At 37.3% G+C, this 23145-nt stretch overlaps 1 protein-coding gene across 1 annotated transcript in view; it reads right to left on the bottom strand.

Annotated features, from left to right (window-relative positions):
• Nucleotides 1-23145, bottom strand: part of PPA2 (inorganic pyrophosphatase 2) — a 120921-nt gene that overhangs the window by 52843 nt on the left and 44933 nt on the right. Inside the window, exon 6 of the mRNA XM_077142642.1 lies at nt 18667-18753. Within this exon, the coding sequence (XP_076998757.1) occupies nt 18667-18753 (87 nt within the window). The remainder of the gene's footprint in view (nt 1-18666; nt 18754-23145) is intronic.

The raw sequence follows: 23145 nt of genomic DNA, 5'->3' as shown, positions 1-23145 counted from the left end.
GCTCATGGCCACAGCAACAACACTAGGTGTCTTCACCTGGCCAAGTTGACAACTGAATCTAACTACCACAGTGTCTTAGCAGGTTCTCCGACAGTGAAACAAGATGATAAAAGGAGATTGGAGACTGAGCTATCCGTTAGAAAACTATTCTAATACCATAGATATGGGGTAATTTGGATTTATATTAGGGAGGCGACAGTGGCGCTTCTAAATAATATTAGTGAAATACTTAAAAGGAAAAATAAATAAAGCAAAGGGAGGAAAAGAAATGAGCATTTACCATACACTTATTGTGTGTTAGGCATGTACTATGTCCTCTATGCATATCATCTCATTTAATGCCCACAAAAACAGTATTGTTCAGGGTAGTGATTTTCCACACCTTAGAAATGAGAACACTGAGATTCACAACAGTTACATAATTAGTCCGAGATACTAGAGTTCAGAAGGAAGAGCTGGGGAGTCATATTTAGAGCTCTGCCATTAATGGCAATAATAAAGCCACCTTTCATTGGTGGCTGGCTCTGTATGAGCACAATACTAGATGTTCTAGCTGTATTTCTCAGATATTCCTTTCACCAACACTATGTGGAAGGTAATACTACCTACATTTTTAAGACAAGGAACATGGAGGTAAGTGTGTGCTTTAAAAAATAATTAAAATTAAGAATGCATACAAGTTCTGGATCTCAAATTAGATAAATGTGCATTTAAAACTATCCATATTGACCTAAGAACTCTGGAGGACGCCAGGCTAAAATAGAAATTGCTTAAAGAGTATACAATGCACTATAAGAAATGGCAACTCTGCTACAGAACTAGATTTCTTAACAAATTTTTTTTTTGCATGGGCAGGCTCTGGGAACCGAACCCGAGTGTCTGGTATGGAAGTGAGAACGCTGTCAGATTTCCTAACAATTTAAATCTACAAGATTTCCACAGAATATTATACAACTACAGATGAATTCCACTTAGATGTCTCAATACTTAAAAAAAAAAATAGAAAAAGTTATATTTATCTACACTATATGCCTACTTCTTCCACTATCCTTTGATCCTAAACCCACTGAAATTCTAGCCCAAATCCCCAATATGTCACTGAAACTGCTCTTGCCAAAAGGTGCTGTCTATACATCAAATCCAAAAGTTACATTTCAATCCTCGTAGTTGGCTCTGTCAGCATTTGACAGTAAAACCTGTCCTCCTTTTTAAAAACTTTCTCCCATGGGTTTTAAGATGCCATTCTTTCAGATTCTCTCCATAATTTTTGGGCTATTTTCTCTCAGGTTCCTTCACAGTCATTCGTCTTCCATCTATTCTTTAAATTGGAGCATGGTCAGATGATTGTCTTGAGCTCTGCAGAGATGACCATGTGAGTTTTCTTCTTTGATCTATTAGTGTGATGAATTATGGCAATAGATTTCCAAATATTGAAACACCCTTGCTTCCTAAAATAAGCCCCACTTCCTCATGGGATCATTATTACTTTAAAGGGTTGTCAGAATCTCTGTTAATATTTATTTATATATTTTACAGTGATATTCATAATACTGTTTCTTTAGAGAAATCTCAATTAAGTTTGTTTGGTTTTTTGTACGCTGTTCGGTAGGGGTCACATTTCACTCTTTTTTCATGTTGACTATCCCATTATTGCAGCACCATTTGTTGAATTTTATTTTTCAGGGGGGAAGGACACCAGCAGGGAATCGAACTCGGGTCTCCCACATGGCAGGTAAGAATTCTACCATGGAAGTACCCTTGCAGCTCTCTTATTTACTTTTACATCAATAAAATTTATGTTGAAATTTATTTTGTTTTTTTCCTTTTTTCTTATGCTGCAACTTTAAAAGTCTAAAATATGGGCTGGGAATATTGTTTGTGGATGGATAGCTATTTTATAACTACCTCTATTTCGTTTATGGAAATCAATCCATGTAGACTTTCTCTGTCATTTTTATTACATTTCCCCAGAATATTACACATTCCACCTATGGTGAATGATTTGACGGCATAGAACTATACAATATTATCTCTTATGACATATATATTTAAATAAAGATACATTTATTTAATTTTCTATTTCTAAAATTTTTCTAAATTTTCACTTATTTTGTATTTTTACTTTCTTCTTTCCCCCCCGGATGGGTTATCTAGTGATTTACTTATTTTTATTAATTTTAGAAAAGTAGTTCTTGAGTATATTTATATGTCCTATCATTGGATTCTTACTTTTGTTTACTAATATATTGATTTCTGTGTTTATCTAAGAATTTTCACATATGGTTTATGAAGATGTGGCTTATTATATCATTTAGGATCAAAAGAGAAAATGCTACTGGGCAACCTGAAGATGGGTACTGTTTCAGTTTGTCAGGCTGCTATAACAAACACAACACGAAAGATTGGCTTAAACAATGGAAATTTGTTATCTCATGGTTTCAGAAGCTAAAGGCTTGCTTCTTTCCAGTCTGGAGCATTTTCTGGTGGTTCCTTGGGGTTCCTTGGCTTGCATCTCTGCTTCCTATCACATGGCAATATCCTCTTTTTTCTGACTGCTCCCCCAGTTTCCACTGACTTCCTGCTTCTCCCTGTGGGCTTTTCTTTATAAGGCCTGCAGTAATCTGGATTAATGCTACCACTACTTCAGCTGGCCACAACTTAACTCAAAATGACATCTTCAAAAGGTCCTATTTCTAACTGGTTCATATCCACAGGAATATGCATTAAGATTAAGAATCTGTCTAAATTGGGGTATATACTTCAATTTACCCCAGGTACCAAAATATAACCAATCAATAATAGCAACTCAAAATTCTATTCAGTTCAAAATTGTTGTCTATCAGCAAATGGTACTCTACAAGCATTCCTGGTTGGTAGATCTCAAAGCAGATAATTTCCAATGAGGGTGAGATAAAAGGAGAATTCTTATTTATGTCGGAAAGCAAGCTAGAAAAAGAAATACTCAGATTCTAATTATTAAGTGTTTGGACTTAAGTGGTCGTGGATTTCTCAATTACTGAAACTCATGCTAAAAAGTTACTACATGAGCACTTAATAAAGTGATATAAATTCAGAGATTTACAATATGCAAATGTAGTACTTTAAATACATTCTTTGAAATCTGAACACATAACACAAACTATCCAAAAACACTGTGGTTTAAAATATGAATCACTGTATAATATCTCACAATATTGTGAGACAGGAATCTGGACAGAACTTGACAGGATGACTCCTCTACTCCATCAGTTGTATTCACTTCAGTGGTTTTCAGTTGACAACTGGCTGGTCTGGAGTTTCCAGGACTGCTCCATTCAAATGTCTGGTGCCTTGCTAAGGATGGTGGAAAGGCTGGGGTCCACCGAGGCCTTCACCCTCTCCAACTAGACCCAGGAGGGCCTTTCCACATGTTCTCTTTATTAGGGCAGCTGAATTTTGTAAATGCTGGCACAGGGATCCAAGAGGCCAAGGCAGAAGCCCCAGTCCTCTTAAAGGCTAGGCTGGGTGCTGAAATGGTGTCACTTCTGCAAAATTCTATTCGTCAAAGAGGTCAGAAACTAGACTAGAGTCAAGGGGAGGGAAAATAGAGCTCATCTCTCGGTGGGAGGTGTGTCAAATAATTTGTAGTCATCTTTAATTCTCCATTCACTAAACTATAAATTTCAGAGGATAATCATGTCTTTCATATTATTTTAAGAGACAGAATTAAAGAAGAGCTGGCATACTTATTGTAATTCTGAAGTTCTTAGATTTAAAATGTCAATAGATTCAATATCTCATTTTCCTGATCAATATTCTCCACACTTACAGGAAAAAAGAACCGTTCGTTAAGATGGGGCTCTAGTAATTGTACCTTCACAAATACTGTAAATGTCTGGGCTAAGTATGAATAACAACAACAATAAGTAAAAGGTTATCTGACTACCAGAAAATCACAAACACAGTAAGTGGAGGAGACAGAATGCAAACCCAGTGTTCTAGTCTGCCAGCTGCTGGAATGCAATATACCAGAAACGGAATGGCTTTTAAAAGGGGGAATTTAATGAGTTGCTAGTTTACAGTTCCAAAGCCGAGAAAATGTCCCAATTAAAACAAGCCCATAGAAATGTCCAATTTAAGCATCCAGGGAACAATACCTTGGTTCAAGAAGGCCGATGATGTTCAACGTTTCTCTCTCAGCTGGAAGGGCACATGGTGAGCATGGCAGCGTCTGCTGGCTTTCACGTGGCTCTACCAAAGGGACTCTCTCCAAAATGTTTCCTCTTTTAAAGATTCCAGTAAACAACTCCACCTTCAGTGATGGAGACACACCTCCATGGAAATCATCTAATCAAGTTACCACCCACAATTGGGTAGGTCACATCTTCATAGAAACAATCAAAATGCTGCCACCTAGAAATACTGAATGAGGATCAAAGGGCATGGCTTTTCTGGGGTCCACCACAGATTCAGACCAGCACACCCAGGTTCTCTGAATCAAAGTCCAATGTTCTTAAAACACCCTTGCTGAAGAGTTTAAGTAATGCCAACACAAGTAATGAAGTTCAAACTCATGCGATTAAAGGAATAATTAAAATTTTATAGTTCAGCTTTCAATAGCAAATGGTTTATTCTACAATTTATAAAATGTAGCCTTCCTTTTCCACCAATTACTTTTTTTAAAAAAAGGAAAAGAAGCATTTGTGTAATTTTTAAAAAAGATTATGGTAGAAACTAAATTAGCTGCATGATCCAATATGTCATAATTTTCATATGGACCGATTATTTAAAGTCTAACTTAATTTTTAAAAGAACTTTATACTACAAATCCACTACAAAAGGTAAAATTGAAAAGTCTGACTATACCAAGGGTGGCCAAGGATGTGAATAAACTGGAACACTCATTCACTGTGGATGGAAAGGAGAAATGGAACTACTTTGGAAATTAATTTGTCAAGTTCCTAAAATGTTAAACATCTACCATACTGACCCAGCTGTTCTATTCCCAGGTATTTGTCCAAGAGAAATAAAAGTATATATCCACACTGAGACTTGTCTATAAATGTTCACAGTAGCTTTTATTTGCAATAGTCTAGAACTGGATTGTTTCCCAAATGTTCATCAACAGGTGAATGGATAAACAAATTGTGATACATCCATATAATGGAATATTACTCAGCAGTAAAAAGGAATAGATCATCGATATATACAAGGAAGAATATAAATAAATAAATAAATATGCTAAGTGAAAACCAAGCCCCCAAAATGAAAATATTCATCATGATTCCATTTATATAAAATTCTAGAAAATGCAAACTAATCTGTAGTGAAAGAAAGCAGATCAGTGCTTCCCTAGGGACAGATCAGGGAAGAAGAGGGTAATTCAGAGGGTTGTGAGTAAACTTTTGGGCCTAATATAGATGTTCATTCTTTTTTTATTTATTCATTTTTTTTTACATGGGCAAGCACCGGAATCGAATTCAGGTCTCTGGCATGGCAGGCAAGAATTCTGCCACTGAGCCACCATTGCACTGCCTTGTTCATTATCTTGATAGTGATAATGATTTCATGGGCATATACTTAGTCAAAAATCATCAGTTTAAACATGTACACTTCATATAGTTTATTATATATTAATTATCTCAATAACTCTGGGAGAAACCAATTTCACATTTATAGTTAAAAGATTTAGAAATACATTCCTTGCTTTCCTGTATAAAATAATTATCCACGTTTGTTTGGGGTGAAATAAGGCATATAAACTTATTTTAAATAAAAATTAACCACGACACCACTTAAAACCAACTAAGATGGCTACAATAATAATTTCTTTAAAACCTAGAAAAAAAGTTTGGTGCAGATGTCAAGAAATCAGAATCCCTATATATTGCTGGTGGAATGTAAAATGGTGCAGCTGGTTTGGAAAACAATTTGGCAGCTCCTCAAAAAGTTAAACATGGAATTACCATACAAGCTAATAATTTCTACTTCTATGCACATACCTAAAAAAACTGAAGACAGGTACTCAAACTTTTACATGCTAGTTGCTAGCAGCACTATCCATGATGGCCAAAAGGTAGAAACAAAAGAACATCACCAACTAATGAACAGATAAGCACAATGTGGTATTACACAAACAATGGAATATTATTCAGCCATTAAAAGGAATAAAGAACTGGAACGATCCCTAAAAAAAGTATGCTAAATGAGAGATGACAGATACATAGAAAAATCATATATTGTATAAATAAAAATCCAGAATAGGTAAATCCATAGAGACAGAAAGCAGATTAGTGGCTTCCAAGAGCAGGGAATAGGGGAGAATGAGGAATGACTGCTTAGGAGGACCGGGTTTTCTTTTGGGGTGATGAAAATATTTTGGAGCCAGAGGCAAAATACAAAATGTCACTGAACAGTACATTTTAAAATGGTTAATTTTATATTAAGTAAATTTTATCTCAATTAAAAAATTTAACCTCAAATTATTTTTGTTGATAGTGGTTGTATTAGTTAGAGTTCTCTAGAAAAACAGAATCAAAAGGAAATATTCATAAATATAAAATTTATAAAAGTGTCTCAGGGTTCTCTAGAAAAACTGAATCAAAAGGAAATATTCATAAATATAAAATTTATAAAAGTGTCTCACATAACCATGGGAATGTAGAGTCCAAAATCTGAAGGGCAGGCTGTGAAGTGACGATTCCAATGGAGGGTCTGAATGAACTCCACAGGAGAGGCTTGCCAGAATAAGCAGGAAGAGAGCCTGTCTCTTTTGAATCCTCCTTAAAAGGCTTCCTGTGATTAGATTAAGCACCACTCATTGCAGGAGACATGCCCCTTGGCTAATTACAAATGGAATCAGCTGTGGATACAGCTGACGTGATCATGATTTAATTCTATGAAATGTCCTCATAGCAACAGACAGGCCAGCACTTGCCCAACCAACCAAACAGGTACCACCACTTGGCCAAGTTGACACATGAACCTGACCATGACATTCCACCCCTTGTCAACTTGGCAACTACACACATCACCTTAAACCATACCTAATTTATAAAAAAACAAACAAACAAAAAACACATTTTTTCTTTCACCTAACAATACTCAACTGTCCTGCATATAATCATAAACACATCAAATCTCTCGAGAATAGAGTGCAAGTCCTTGGGTAATATTCATTCTTAAACTTCATATCTTACAACTTAAATAGTATAATATGAACAAAACAGCATCATAGTCCTCGTTTCTATAACTGATCACATGGTCGTAGTACATATTTATTACTACCTTTTTCTATTACCCATTCCATATTTCCTTTACCCTCAGCCAGCACTTTAGCTGGTCGTGGTTCTTTGCCTGGTGGGGTGACCCACACCTTCATTCCTGAAGTTTCAGAGCCATTGATAGTCCTGCTTGGATTGGGTTGTTGCAGGTTTTCATTGTTTAATCACAGGGCATGGTAGTACTAAAAGACTCCCTAGGGGATCTTCTCCTACATTCCAGGAAAACTCTTCTTTACCTCCATTGTGTAGTTGTAGTCCTATTTCCCTCTGACAGTCAGGGTCAATCACCCCAGACAATAATGTAATGCCTTTCTTGCCTTGTTGATCCAAGGGCATGAGTAGCCCAAAGTGACCAGGTGGCAGTCTTACATTCCAGTTCAATGGAATCATTGTTTCTCCTGGTGGAAGCACTTCCCCTTTTGGAACTAAAACCATAGACCAGCAGAACTCAGGGTCGCAGGGACAGGAAGCAAAAATTTTCCTAGTGGATCACTAGGGGTAGTAGTGAGCAGTGCCATTACTCGGTTCCTGGACCCATGGATTTCCACGCCTTGGTTCCTGGACCCATGGATCCTGGCAATGGGAGAAACAACACCATACAGTGGACGCTGATTCAGAGCATATACAGCTCCCTGGAGAACACTGCCCCAGCCCTTCAAGGCACTGCCACCTAGGTGGTACTGTAACTGAGTTTTCAAAAGGCCATTCCACTGTTCTATCAATCCAGCTGCTTCTGGATGATGGGAAACACGGTTGGACCAGAGAATTCCATGAGCATGTGCCCATTCCTGTACTTCATTTGCTGTGAAATGTGTTCCTTGATCAGAAGCAATGCTGTGTAGAATATCATGATGATGAATAAGACATTCTGTAAGTCCACAGATGGTAGTTTTGGCAGAAGCATTGCATGCAGGGAAAGCAAACCCATAACTAGAGTATGTATCTATTCCAATTAGAACAAATCGCTGCCCTTCCATGAAGGGAGTGGTCCAATGTAATCAACCTGTCACCATGTAGCTGGCTGGTTACCTCAGGGAATGACGCCATATTGGGGGCTATTATGGGTCTCTGCTGCTGGCAGATTGGGCACTCAGCAGTGGAGTAGCCAGGTCAGCGGTGGTAAGTGGAAGTCCATGTTGCTGAGTCCATGCATAAGCTCCATCCCTACCACCATAACCAATCTGTTCATGACCCCCTGGGCAATGACAGGAGTTGTTGGGGAAAGAGGCTGACTGGTATCCACAGAACAGGTCATCTTATCCACTTGATTATTAAAACCTTCCTCTGCTTAAGGGCACCCTCTGGTGTGCATTCACATGGGACACAAATATCTTCAAGTTTTTAGCCAACGTGGAAAGATCTATCCCCACACCTCTTCCTCAGACCTCTCTGTCACCAATTTTCCAATTATGGTCTTTCCAAGTCCCTGACCATCCAGCCAAACTATTAGCAACAGCCCATGAGTCAGTATACAAATGCAACTCTGGCCAGTTTTCCTTCCAAGAAAAATGAACAACCAGGTGTACTGCTCGAAGTTCTGCCCACTGGGAGGATTTCCCCTCACCACTGTCCTTCAAGGACATCCCAGAAAGGGGTTGTAATGCTGTAGCTGTCCACTTTCGGGTGGAACCTGCATATCATGCTGAACTGACTGTAAACCAGGTCCAAGTTTTCTCTTCCTCAGTCAATTCACTGTAAGGAACTCCCCAAGAGGCCATAGCTCTGGTCTGAGAAAGAGAAGGTAATGTGGCAGGAGTGGAGATATGGGCATTTGGGTCACTTCCTCATGTAACTTACTTGTGCCTTCAGGACCTGCTCTGGCCCTATCTCGTATATAGCATTTCCATTTTATGTTAGAGTGCTGCTGTGCATGCCCAACTTTATGGCTTGGTGGGTCAGGCAACACCCAGCTCATGACAGGCAACTCAGGTCTCATGCTAATTTGGTGGCCCAAGATTAAGCGTTCAGTCTCTACTAAGGCCCAGTAGCAAGCCAAGCTATCTCTCAAAAGGAAAGTAGTTACCTGCAGCAGATGGTAAGGCTCTGCTCCAAAATCCTAAGGATCTGTGTTGTGATTCTCCTATAGGGGCCTGCCAAAGGCTCCAAACAGCATCTCTATTTGCCACTGACACTTCCAGCACCATTGGAACTGCTTGATTATATGGTCCAAGCAGCTGAATAGCTTGTATAGCAGCCTGGACCTGTCACAGAGCCTCCTCTTGTTCAGGTCCCCACTCAAAATTAGCAGCTTTTCTGGTCAGTTGATAAATGGGCCAGAGTAGCACACCTAAATGACAAATATCTTGTTGCCAAGATCCAAAGAGACCAACTGGGCATTGTACCTCATTTTTGGTCATAGGAGAGGCGAGATGCAGCAATTTATCCTTCACCTTAGAAGGGATATCTCGATATGCCCCACACCACTGGACACCTAGAAATTTCACTGAGGTGGAAGGCCCCTGTATTTTTGTTGGATTTATTTCCCATCGTCTGACACGCAAATGCCTTACCGGTAAGTCTAGAGTAGTTTCAACTTCCTGCTCACTAGGACCAATCAACATGATATCTTCAATATAATGGACCAGTGCGATGTCTTGTGGGAGGGAGAAATGATCAAGATCCTTGCAGATAAGATTATGACATAGGGCTGGAGAGTTGATATACCCTTGAGGTAGGACAGTGAAAGTATATTACTGACATTGCCAGATGAAAGCAAACTGTTTCTGGTGGTCCTTAATAATAGCTATTGAGAAAAAAGCATCTGCCAGATCAATAGCTGCATACCAGGTACCAGGGGATATGTTGATTTGCTCAATCAATGATATCACATCAGGAACAGCAGCTGCAATTGGAGTTACTACCTGGTTGAGCTTACGATAATCCACCATCAGCCTCCAAGACCTGTCTGTTTTCTGCACAGGCCAAATAGGAGAGTTGAATGGGGATGTGGTGGGTCTCACCACCCCTGCATCCTTCAAGTCCTTAAGAGTGGCAGTAATCTCTGCAATCCTTCCAGGAATCTGGTATTACTTCTGATTTACTATTTTGCTAGGTAGGGGAAGTTCTAGTTCTAGTGGCCTTTCCCACCATAATAGCCCTCACTGCACAAGCTAGAGAGCCAATGTGCGGATTCTGCCAGTTGCTCAGTATGTCTATTCCAATTAAGCATTCTGGAACAGGGAAAATAACTACAGAATGGATCCAGGGGCCCACTGGACCCACTGTGAGACAGACCTGAGCTAAAACTCCATTGATCACCTGGCTTCCATAAGCCCCCACTCTGACTGGTGGACCAGAGTGATGTTTTGGGTTCCCTGGAATTAATGTCACTTTTGAACCAGTATCTAACAATCCCCCAAATGTCTAATCATTTCCTTTTCCCCAATGCACAGTTACCCGGGTAAAAGGCTGTCAGTCTCCTTGGGGAAGGCTTGGAGGAAGATTAACAGTATAAATCTTTGGCAGTGTAACAAGGTTCTCCTTCAGAGGGACCTGGCCTCCCCTTCATCAAGGGGCTCTGGGTCTGTAAATTGTCTCAAGCCTGGAAACTGATTAAGAGGCCATGACTCTGTGTCTTTGTAATTCAGGTTAAACTTCTATTTACTCGACCTAGAACACTTTTGCTTATACAGCTCAAACAAAAATTTATTAGACTGCCAATTTATTGTATTTCTAGATATCCCATGATTTACTAGCCAACACCACAAATCTCTGCGAGTCAGATTATTTTGACTCCTGCTTTGAGTTTGCCATCTATTATAACAGCCACGTCCACCCTGTCTTTGATGATTAAGTGCTGCCACCTGGCTTCTGCCAACTCAGCATCTGGTCATCCCCATTGTGTTGTCCAGCTCAGTGACAAGTTTCCACTATAAATATGACCTATAGAGAAGTGCAACTACAGAGCTCTTCAGGGATGATGGCACTAGTCTCACAAATTTATTTTTCACTGTTCTGGTAAAAGGTGCATCCTCTGGACATTCCTGGGGTGTAAGAGCAGGCTTTGCATGATAAATCCACTCTAACATTCCAATCTCTCTAAGCCTCTGGATCCCCTCATCTACATTACACCAGGGTAGTTCTGGCATTTCAAGCTCAGGTAATGTCAGCCACCTTTTGATTCATGTTTCAACCAATCATCCAAACAAACTGTTAGTGTCTTTTTCTAACCCCTCTAGCTATAACACTGAATGCAGAATCTATGCTTAGTGGGCCTATATGAATAAATTCAGCCTGATCCAGTCTTATATTCCTTCCACCATTATCCTACACCCTTAAAATCCATTGCCACACATATTCCCGATTTCTGTCTATATAAATTGGAAAATTCACACAGTTCTTTTGGAGTATAACATACCTCCTCATGTGTGATATTTTGTACTTCACATTTAGGAGCCTGTCGGAACTTTTGTTAAGTTTAGTTTTCGTCTGGAAGAAATGAGGGATGGTGTGGGTGGGTGATGAAAAGCATTAGAAATATCTTCCAAGCCATTTGCTTCAGGGCATTCATTTACAGTTTCATCTAGTGAAACAGGATTAATCACTGTAGGGCTAATCCCTTCAGGTGGAGGTTGGGTGGCCAACTCCTCAAGGCAGGCTGGAGGTGGGGGTGGCTATGTCCTCAGGGCAGACTATTACAGGGTTATCTAGAGAAGACGACCTAGGGTTTCAACCTTGCCCCTGACATCATTATCAATCCATATGTAACCATCCCATTTTTCAGGGTCTCACTCATTTCCAATCAATGCCCTAACTTTAATGGCAGACACCATGCAAGATTGAGATTTCAGTTTACATTGTAAAGTTGCTACTCTAACAACAAGATTCTCAGTCTGATTTTCAGAGATCTCAAGTCTACGGCTACAGGAAATACGATTTTCCTTCAGGACACTCATAGAAACTTCTACATCTGTCAGACAGTTTATTTCATTTATTTCATAATTTCATCATAAATGAAATAAACAAATCATTACATTTTTGCATATAAATACAAAATTAATCAGAAGATAACTTTTAGAAAATGTTAACTAAACAAAAAATATACACATCTATCTCTTAAATTTAAGCAGAAGAAAAATACTTTTTGCAGAAAAATCTGTTGAAACATACTAATTTAGAGATTCTGATTTAATCAAGTCCATCTTATTAAAAGTAGACTTCAAAAACTAGGAATGTTTCATCTCAAATAATAAAGGTTGAAATATGGTTGAAGCCTGCAATTTACCAATTATATTTTCCTGATTAAGTTTAAGTTCTCACACATGTCATCACTGAAGGCAGAAAAACCTAGAGGATAAGAATGTAGGCTCTAGAGTGAGACTACTTAGGCTTCAATATCTTCTCTGCCAGCTACTAGTTCATATGAGCCTGGAGAAATTACTTAGCTTCTCTGGAATATAATTTTATGTAAAATTGGATTGATAAAAGTAAACAAGATGGGCGGTATGAAAGTGGCTCAGTGGCAGAGTTCTTGCCTGCCATGCCGGAGACCTGGATTTGATTCCCGGTGCCTGCCCATGCAAAAAAAAAAAAAGGACGATTCAACAGAATGGCTTTAGACTAGTTCTTTTTTAAGAGTAGTACTTTTTGTAAGCACTAATATTATGGTTTAGTCTCCTAGAGGAAATCATAATTTATTTTCTCTTTCTATATAATACAAATAATTCTAGGTAAACATAAAAATCAGGGAAAAAGAAAAACAAAACAAAACAAAAGCTCACCCTTCAAGAAATATATCCTGTCAGATCAAGACAAGGAATCAGATTTCTAAGTGACATTTCATGCTATTTCCTATATTGGCCTAGTTCTATAAAAGGGCATATAACTATCTACTGCTTTTAACATCTTTAAAAAGCACTAAACCCTAGATTTCTTAACCTGCTTTATTATGCTTTTAAACCGAAAAAAAGAAGTCTAACTCCCCTTTTGTCTGTTTCTCATAGGTAAACAACTGAGCTTCTTCTACTCCAAGCTTAAACAGATTCCCATTCACTCATATGTGGACTCCTCTGAACTGATTTTGGCACCAGTTCACAGAGGCTGTGCTGTTTTGGTCAGCTCAGCTGCTCTTTTCACATGCCTTAAGGGGTTAACAGTTTTAAGCCACATCTGTGAGAGAAATAAAACAGTAACACTGTTCACAGTAAGTGATATTATGAACAAAGAATTTCCCTTTATAGTTCGGGTCTCAATTGTCTGAAATACTGTCTCTGCTCTTCCCATTTACAACAACTCTGTCATACTTATCACCAACGGTAATCATAAAGTGGCTTTGGTACTTGTCCTCAAGTTTGGACTTTGGTCACTTAAATTCTAGATTCCCAAGTCCAAAGGAAAGATATGACAAGCAATTATAAAGATATGGGTGATATCTATAGCCCTGAAGGTGCAATGTATCAAAACTAAGGTACATCATCTAAAGATTTTACAATTGCTTATGTAAATGTTAATTAATACAGGGCTGTATCATACTAAGAAAAGAGTGTTTAGTAGTGGTACTCCATTCCAAAGAGGGCATTAACAGAGAACATCTTGAGAAAAAGAAGTGAAGTGGAAAAGGATCTAGAAAGTCTGTCATACAAGGAATAACCACAGGAACTAGAGTAATAATCCCTGAGAATAGAAGGCTGCAGGACAGTATGGTAGTACTGAACCAACAGACCTCTCAGATCCTCTATAAAATGAAAATATTCAAAAGCTGAAGAGTTATCACACAATTAGGAATGAAGGGTTGGCTCTACTGGTTAGCTCAGTGATATGCCAGAACCATGGCTGTCAACCACGGGCAATTTTGTACCCCAGGGGACATGTAGCAAGAGACAGTTTTGGTTGTCACAAATGAGGGGATATTACTAGCACCTAAGGGAAGAGGCCAGGATGCCGCAGGGGACAGTCCCAAAACAAAGACTCAACCAGCCCAAAATGTCAATGCGCCGAGGCCAAGCAACCCTGCAGAAGGCTTTGGTGCCAGGGGTGTCTATTAGAATCTCTTAGGAATCACATACAGTTTTTTAAAAGCACACTCTACAATTGTTTTATTTACTTTTATTCACAAAATTTAATTTACTTTTAAATTTTAAAAAGCATTAGAGCAGATGATGAGGTTTTTATGGGTTATATAAAAATCAGGAATCATGCCCAGGGGTTTAAAGTTTCGTCAGAATGATACATATTCTTTTAACTTATAAACAACAGAAAAGGATAGCTTTATTCAGATAAACTGCTGCCTTGCTATAATAGCTTTAAAAACTGGAAAGACTCTCAGACAAAAAATTTGGGATAAGAGGCTTAAGAACAAATAGCAAAAATTCTTATGAGACCCCCACGATTTCAGTTCATTTGAAATCAATTCAACAAATTTACACTGAATGCATACTGTTTAGTCTTTTATTAGACCCCAAAGGAATAACATATAATCCCTCAAGCAATTTACAACCTTAAAAATTTCTACCTCTGGGGATCCTAAACTATAATTCACTTCCAGGACTCTGCTCCTATTCCTTTTCTTATTAACAACATCATGTTAAAGGAGAGTTTCTACCACGATGTTCCTTATAGATGATTTTGGTGGTGTTTTTGTGGCCAGGCACAAAAGAAAGAAGCCCTATTCTCTAGATGATGATTAAGTATTTACTTCATATTTAATAAATATTATTTCAGGTCTTACTAACGAAAGGAATAAATTATTCTGATTATAAGATAAAACCTAGTTTACTACTTCCATTATAAAACTGTCAGTCTACCCTGCCGAGGAAGTTAGTAGATTCTCTTACCAATTATTTGGGAATCGTACAGTGTACCATATTTGAAAAATTAGTCAAGATTCTGCATAAGGTCATAAGGATGCCTCAAGGTTTTAGGCAAAATCAGACTACGGTCATTACTGACTCTTCTGACTACTGTGGAAAGATTTCAAAAGATAGGACTTTTAAATCACAAATATGTGGACTGAATTCTTACTCCACCATTCCTAAATATGACCTTAAGCAAATTACTTCACATGATATTTTAGACCTTTTTTTCTCAACAGTAAAATGAAAAGTACACCACTTATTCCTCAGAGAGTTGAAGTAAAGAACAAAGAAAATAACAGGTACATTAACTAGAACATAAGAGGCATTCTACAGATGCTGATTTTTTCTCTGCGTGTACTTACCAGCTCACACTTATCAAGTGCTAGTAATTCTCAGTAGTCTAGTGGAGCAGAGTATAATAACCTTGAACTACAATGAAAGTTCTATACTGATACAGAATTTGAAGAATGAGGTAAAACTTTAACTGGAGCCAATCAACCTAAGATAACAATGGAAAGCAAAACTGTTTAAAGCCTGTTATCCTGTATATTTGATTTTTGTTGTGGTATAACAAATTACCACAAATTTAAAAAGGCTTACAATAATACAAATTTCTTATTTCACAATTTCCAAGAGACAGCAAGCAGTCCAGGCATGGCATGGCTGGATTCTCTGCTTAGGGTCTCCAAAGGCCCAAATCAAGCTATGGTCAGGCTAACCTCTTATCTGAAGAAGGCTCTAGGGAAGAGTCTATGCTCATTCTGGTTGTTGTCCAAATTCAGCTCCTTGTAATTGCAGGACTGATGTCAACAAGGCAGCAGTATGCAACTAAAGCCAGCCAGATCCCTTCTCCCATGGCTACCTTTCCCCTCTTCAACCCAATAATGGTGCATCAGTTTTCCTCATACTTCACATCTCTCACTTCCTCTTCTGCCACCAGTCAGAGAAAACCCTTTTCTTTAAAAGAGCTCATGTGATTACAATAGCTCTGTCTGGATAATCCAGGATAATCTCTCTACTTTAGAACAAACTGTACAACAGAATATAACATAATCAAGGGAGTGATAGCTCATCATATTCATAGACTCCAGGGATTAGCATGGAAATCTTTGGGGTGCCATTTTATTCTGCCTACCACATATAGTTATCCCAAAAGAAATGTAAAAGGAAAAGCTACATTCAGGAAAAGCTTTAACTATTTTCTCTATAGTAGAAAATAAAATGGAAAAAGTGACCAACAAAAGAAAAATGCTTATATACTTATCCAAGGAGGAAGGAAGCATAGAAAGTAAAAACAATATGACTTACTAGGATAGGAGGGTCATGAGAAAAGGTTTCTCCTTGATTTTATTTCCACTACTACAGCTAAAATTTTCTTGTACAATAAATAATATTGAAAAGTAAAAATAAAAACCCTAAAATGGAAGGAATTTGGTTCAAAGATAAAAACAGAACTAGGTAAAAATAAGAAATGTGTTCCCATGGAAGGGAAACAAAATAGCATTTAGTGATTATTTGGTTTAAAATAGTAGTTTAAAATAGCCAGATCTACAGAATGGTACGTTCTAGAATAAACTAACAAAATTTTACTTCCTGGCAACTATGGTGCCTGGAAATTTGGTTTCTCCTTTCAAACGACTTTTAATAATTTCATTATTCTCGGATGTCTTCCCTGCTTTTTACAGCTCGTGGTCCACAAGAACGTCTTCTCCACCTTACGATATTCTGTTCCACATTAAACCAGAAGTATAGTCACCTGACTATTCATTAATAATACATTTACTCAGAAAGTAATAGTTCATTAATATATTTATCAGAAATTAAGTACTAAATATCCATTATTCATTCTTGTACCAAATTTTCTATGTAAAATGCAAAACTATAATTTCAAAATTATTTAATTATATATACCATATTAAAAATCACTTACATTTAAAGCCTTTAATTTTGTTCTGCATATTTAATGACTTTGGAAGATTTATTTAAAAATCCGTATGTCAAGTTTGCTTAGATTGAATCCTTTGTTTTGTCAATATTAAATTAGTGTTACTAAGTCAAATCAATTTATGAAGTACATAATTTTTCATATGCTTTCTTCCAGGTATCATCCTCATTAATTACATGTCACTGGCAAATTTTTATATGGGTAAAAATAAGATGCTCTCATTTTATATTTCTATTCACACTTAATACCTACATACGAGTTTTATCAATTTGAGACCAAAACCATGAATCCTTGGGGTTGGATCACCAAAGGAATCCCTTCATGCGAAAAAAAAGGAGAGGGACAAGAGCACAACTCTCAAGCTAACCAATTCTTAAAGAGTGAGCAGAATAAAGGGAACTGGCAAAAAACAAAAGCAAAACAAAACAAAACAAAAACCAAGAAAGAAGAACCAGATTACTGGAGAAAATCACCTAAGATATTCTGATATAATGAAAGTCAAGAGACGAGACTATTTTAAGAAGGAAGACAAGGCAAACAGTAAAGAATGCCAAAGTAAATTTAAATTAGACAAAGCCTTTAAAACAGGCTTGCTGGATATAGCTAAAAGAAAATTACCAGTGACCTGACCAGTTCTATCAAAATAATGTGAACAAAAACAATTTACAGTGGGTTAAATTTAGTTTAATTTAGTGGGAAGTAGGAAATGGAGATGAGTGTTCAAAACTCATTTAACAAGTCTTCAATGTGAAAGGAAAAAAAATAGGTGGCATCTGGAAGGAAGCCAGTAACGAAAGAGAATTTGTTAATACAGAGGAAAGATATGAAAACATCACTCAAGAGGCTTGAAGGACAGGATCTAGAGCACACATAAAAGTCCTCATCCACATAAGAAAGAAAACTTTCATAGTTACAGAAGGAAGGGAAGAAACAATGTTTACATGCCCAGGCAGTTTATAAATCTGAGGGGGAAAGGTGAGGAAGTCCTTATCTTCTGGTCTCTACTGGTTCTCCAAAATTAAAGACAACATCTGCTGGGAATGAGAAGAAAGTAGGAGAACTTGAATGTCTCCTCAGAACACGAATTATTAGCAACAGATATAGTAGGAGACAGGAGGAAGAAGTGACTAAGAATCAATGGGTAGCATCGACCTATGAGATCATCTGGGTTTCTTTTTCCTCAGTAGGACTGGCACCCTACAAAAATAGGAATGTCATTTTGCTTTCCTCAGAACTGAAATTTCTGTCAGGATAATGGACAAAAGAGTTAAAGACAGGAGTAAGCAAACTTTTTTTCTGTTGAAAATGAGGCCATCAATATCTTAGTCTTTGAGAACCATACAGTTTGTACTACAACTACTCAACTCTGGCTCTGTAGAGTTGCAAAAGCAGCTATAAACAGTATGTAAATGAATGAGTGTAGCTATCTTCCAATAAAACTTTACATATAAAAACAGGTGGTGGGCTGGGTTTGGCTCATGGGTTATTAGCCAACCACTGGTTTAAGAGAAAGAAGTAAAGATACAAGAAGGGACAGATATTAGAGGGAACAACGGACTAGAAACCTGAAGAGCTGAAGAACTAGTGTCTCCAGAAGAGAACTGAAAGTTTATGGCATAGATAAACCAGAACATATGTTAGAATTAACACAGTAATTAAAACAAACCTTTGAGCCTATTTCACAAACATCAATAGGATCATTATCTCCACAGCAGTCTGTGCTCTTATCTTTTCGATGAGGATCTTCCCAAGTCTAAACAAAATAAAAAGCAGAAATACAGGTTAATACACATTAAAATTTATTTGTTCATATAACCATGAAGTTTTGCAGATAGCTATAATTCAAAGGAAAAAAGTCTCCAAATAAACTCCAATATTTTCAAATTATAGTATATTCAGGAATAATCTGATTCTTACCAAAAAGATCAGTAAACCAAGTCCAACAACACTTTACTACCCCCAATACTAATACTACTCATAAAAACTAAGAGTAACTATAACTGGTAACCTAACATACTGTTTATATGTGATAGACACTTAAATTCTTAACCTGTACAATATTGTCAATTTTAAGGCTAAACTGCCAGTTCTTCATGATCACCCAATTTCCAGGTCTGCTTTTAATACTTTACATCTATGGGTCTCAGAGTTTGCTACAAAAAGAGACTTGTACTAAGAGACTTCTAATTTAATTTGAAAATATAGTATAATTTCAAGCAATCACTAGGAAATCAAGAGGGAATCTCGACTAATTTAAAACTTTGAGCATGCCCTCTTGTGGATCTTTCAGTATATAAGTCTAGGTAGAGAAGAAATACCCAGAAGAGGACATTCCAAGTGCCCTCAATATTTGTTTCATAAAGGTGACAAAAGATTAGCATCCAGAATATATACAGAAATTCTACAAGTAAATAAGAAAAAAGGCAACCCAATACAAAACAGGCTGAAGACATGAACAGGTAATTCAAATAGAAAACATGGAGGACTTATATGAAAAGAAAACCAGTGTGATCAGAGAAATAAAATTACAACGATAATGAGACATTATTATTATTATTATTATTACTTTGCATGGGGAGGTACTGGAAATCGAACCTGGGTCTTCAGCATGGCAGACAAAAATTCTGCCTGCTGAACCACCGTGGTCCACCCGAGACATTATTATTATTTTTTTTTTTTTGCTTTTTAAAAGATTTTTATTGAAAAATATTAACATACAAAAAAACCCATTCTTAACATACAAACATTCCATGCATGGTGTACAGTCAGTGGCTCACAATATCATCACATAGTTGTGTATTCATCACCATGATCATTTTTTAGAACATTTGCATCACTCCAGAAAAAGAAAGAAAAAAGAAAAAACTTATATATACCATACCCCTTACCCCTCCCTCTCATTAATCACTAGTATTTCAATCTACCCAATTTATTTTAACCTTTGTCCCCCTATTATTTTTTAAATTTTTTATCCATATGTTTTACTTATCTGTCCATACCATAGATAAAGGGAGCATCAGACACAGGTTTTCACAATCACACAGTCACATTGTAAAAGCTATATCATTATACAATCATCTTTAAGAAACAAGGCTACTGAAATACAGCTCTACAGTTTCAGGTGCCCTCCTCTAGCCACTCCAATATACCAAAAACTAAAAAGGGATATCTATATAATGTATAAGAATAACCTCCAGAATAACCTCTTGACTCTGTTTGAAATCTCTCAGCCACTGACACTTTATCGTGTCTCATTTCTCTCTTCCCCCTTTTGGTCAGGAAGGCTTTCTCAATCCCCTGATGCTGGGTTTCAGTTCATCCTGGAATTTCTGTCCCACGTTGCCAAGGAGATTTACACCACTGGGAGTCATGTCCCATGTAGTTTATGTACCATGTTGGCTTAGAGAGAGAGGCCACATCTGCGCAACAAAAAGAGGTTCTCTGGGAGTGACTCTTAGGCCTAATTTTAAGTAGACTTAGCCTACCCTTTGCAGGAATAAGTTTCATAGGGGCAAACCCCAAGATCGAGGACTCAGCCTATTGATTTGGTTGTCTTCTCTGCTTGTGAGAATATCAGAAATTGTCCAAATAGGAAAGCTGAATATTTCCTCCTTTCTCCCCAGTGCCCCAAGATCCCTTTTTCAACTTTTTAAACAGTTCCTTTATGAGGTAGTATTAACATTCATAGCTTCAGAGTTCTAATCGAGACATTATTTTTAAAACTAAAAATCTGATAATGCCAAATACTGGTAAACATATGAGGTCTTTAGAAACCCATATACTGCCAATATGAATGTAAATTATTACAATTTCTTTTGAAAGTAATTTGGGAACATCCAGTAAAGTAAAATAGGTACATAACTCAAAAGTCAACAATTTGACTCCTACAAAAATGCCCATAGATATATTAAAGGCAGAGCCGGAAAGAGAAAAACTTTAACATGGACCCAAGAAAGGCATAGCAAAAAGTTGAAAACAACCTATAGATAGAAAAATAAATTGTGTCAAACTCATACAAAGGATGACTATAAAACTATGAAATGAACAAATCACAATACACATATTATTGACAATTTGTTCATCAGTCTAAATACAAATCTTACTCATTCTTGTACAAATATTTGAGAACATTACCTGTGCTGGTTTGAAAAGATGTATGTCCCCTAGAAAAGCCATGTTTTAATCTAAATCCCATTTCATTAAGGCAAAATAATCCCTATTCAATAATGCATGTTTGAAACTGGAATCAGATCATCTCCCTGGATGATGTGATTTATCAAGAGTGGTTGTTAACCTGGATTAGGTGACAACATGTTTCTATCCATTTAGGTGGGTCTTGATAAGTTTCTGGAGGAATAGAGGAAACATTTTGGAGAATGAGGAGATTCAGAGAGAGCAGAGCAGTACGACATAGCCACGAGAAGCAGAGTCCACTAGCCAGCGACCTTTGGAGATGAAGAAGGAAAATGCCTCCCAGGGAGCTTCATGAAACGAGAAGCCAGGAGAGAAAGCTAGCAGATGACGCTGTGTTCGCCATGTGCCCTTCCAGCTAAGAAAGAAGCCCTGACTGTGTTCACCATGTGCCTTCTTATTTGAGAGAGAGACCCTGAACTTCATCGGCCTTCCTGAATCAAGGTGTCTTTCCCTGGATGCCTTGACTGGACATTTCTAGAGAGTTGGTAATTTTAATTGGGACATTTTCTTAGCCTTAGAACTGTAAACTAGCAACTCATTAAATTCCCCTTTTTAAAAGCCATTCTGTTTCTGGTATATTGCATTCTGGTAGCTAACAAACTAGAACACTACCTTATAATTTAAAAATACTAATCATTATGTTCATAACATCATGCTCTAGTCCTTAGGTGTCCTCAAAAGTCATTGAAATACACAAAGCTGTATAGAAAGGCATTTCTTGAGAACTATTTCTCAATTAACAGGATTCCTATCACCAAGTCAAAGGAACACAAAAGTGCTCAACCACTAATTAGACTTTTCCAGCTTCAATTTGGAGCAGAAGCCTCTATCAGTTTTTTCACTCTTAGGAGCTAGCATCAATAGCAACAGTATGTATCATCACTAAAGTAAGATTTCTGAGAACTTACTACAGAACTAAGTAATTTATTCCGATCATCTACCCTGTGGGGTAGGTCATTATGATTAATTCCATTATACAGATCAGTAAAGCAATTTAGTCACTTGTCCTAAGGTAATAAAGCTAGTAAGTGGTACTAGATTATATATGAGGTCAATGAACCAAATTTATAATTAAGTTCAAAATAATAAAACATCAATATTACATTCAAGATAAATTCTGAATTTAAAATTATTCTAGTTCTTTAATATCATCTAGTAGAGTCTTTTAAATATTCAGCAGAGATATAACACTGAAATAACAAATTATATATGTGAATAGTAGGAAAATTGGGGAGATGACAAACAAAGATGAATTTTGTGCAGACCAAGCAAAAACTTTGAGGAAGACATACTGCTAGCAGGGGGAGGAAAGATTAAGGTTATCAATCTAGACAGCTGAAGGTCTGAAATAATGACAGTGAACTGATAAATCACTAGCTAAGTGGAAAAATTCCTACTTAAAACAGTATTTTGCTGCTTAAAAGTTCTTCTAAGGATGGTTGGCTTGGTAACCACTCTCTCAGAGGAGAACAGCAAAATCCACTACCTGAAAACATGCCCATGAAACAAATGCAAGACACATACGCACATAGAAAATGCTTTAATTAATTAATAAGTTCCACAAATATTTATTGATCACCTACTCTCTGCCAGTATTGATCACCTATACAGGGCAGCTGGAATATATCAGTGAAGAAAACAGAACCCCTGACCTCATACAGTCCACAACTTAGTTGGAAAAAACCAACAATAAACACAGTAACTCAATTATAGAACATGTTATAAGATGTTAGAGGCGATGGAAAGGGAAAAAAATAAGTATGGAAGGGGAAATAGGAGTCGATGAGGGAGAGTTTATTTTTAAAGGACGTTCAGGGCAGATATCATGAAGATGGTCTATGAGTAAACACTTAAGGAGTTAAGCCTATGCACAGGCAGGCAAGAGATCACAATGAATTTGAAGGTTTGAGGCAGGAACATCAGAGGAATAGTGAGAAGCCAGAGTGGCGGA

Source organism: Tamandua tetradactyla, chromosome 24 (assembly GCF_023851605.1).
Source record: "Tamandua tetradactyla isolate mTamTet1 chromosome 24, mTamTet1.pri, whole genome shotgun sequence".
Classification (NCBI taxonomy): Eukaryota; Metazoa; Chordata; class Mammalia; order Pilosa; family Myrmecophagidae; genus Tamandua; species Tamandua tetradactyla.
The sequence above is the reverse complement of the archived record's forward strand: the minus strand, read 5'-3'. Positions and strand labels throughout refer to the sequence as shown.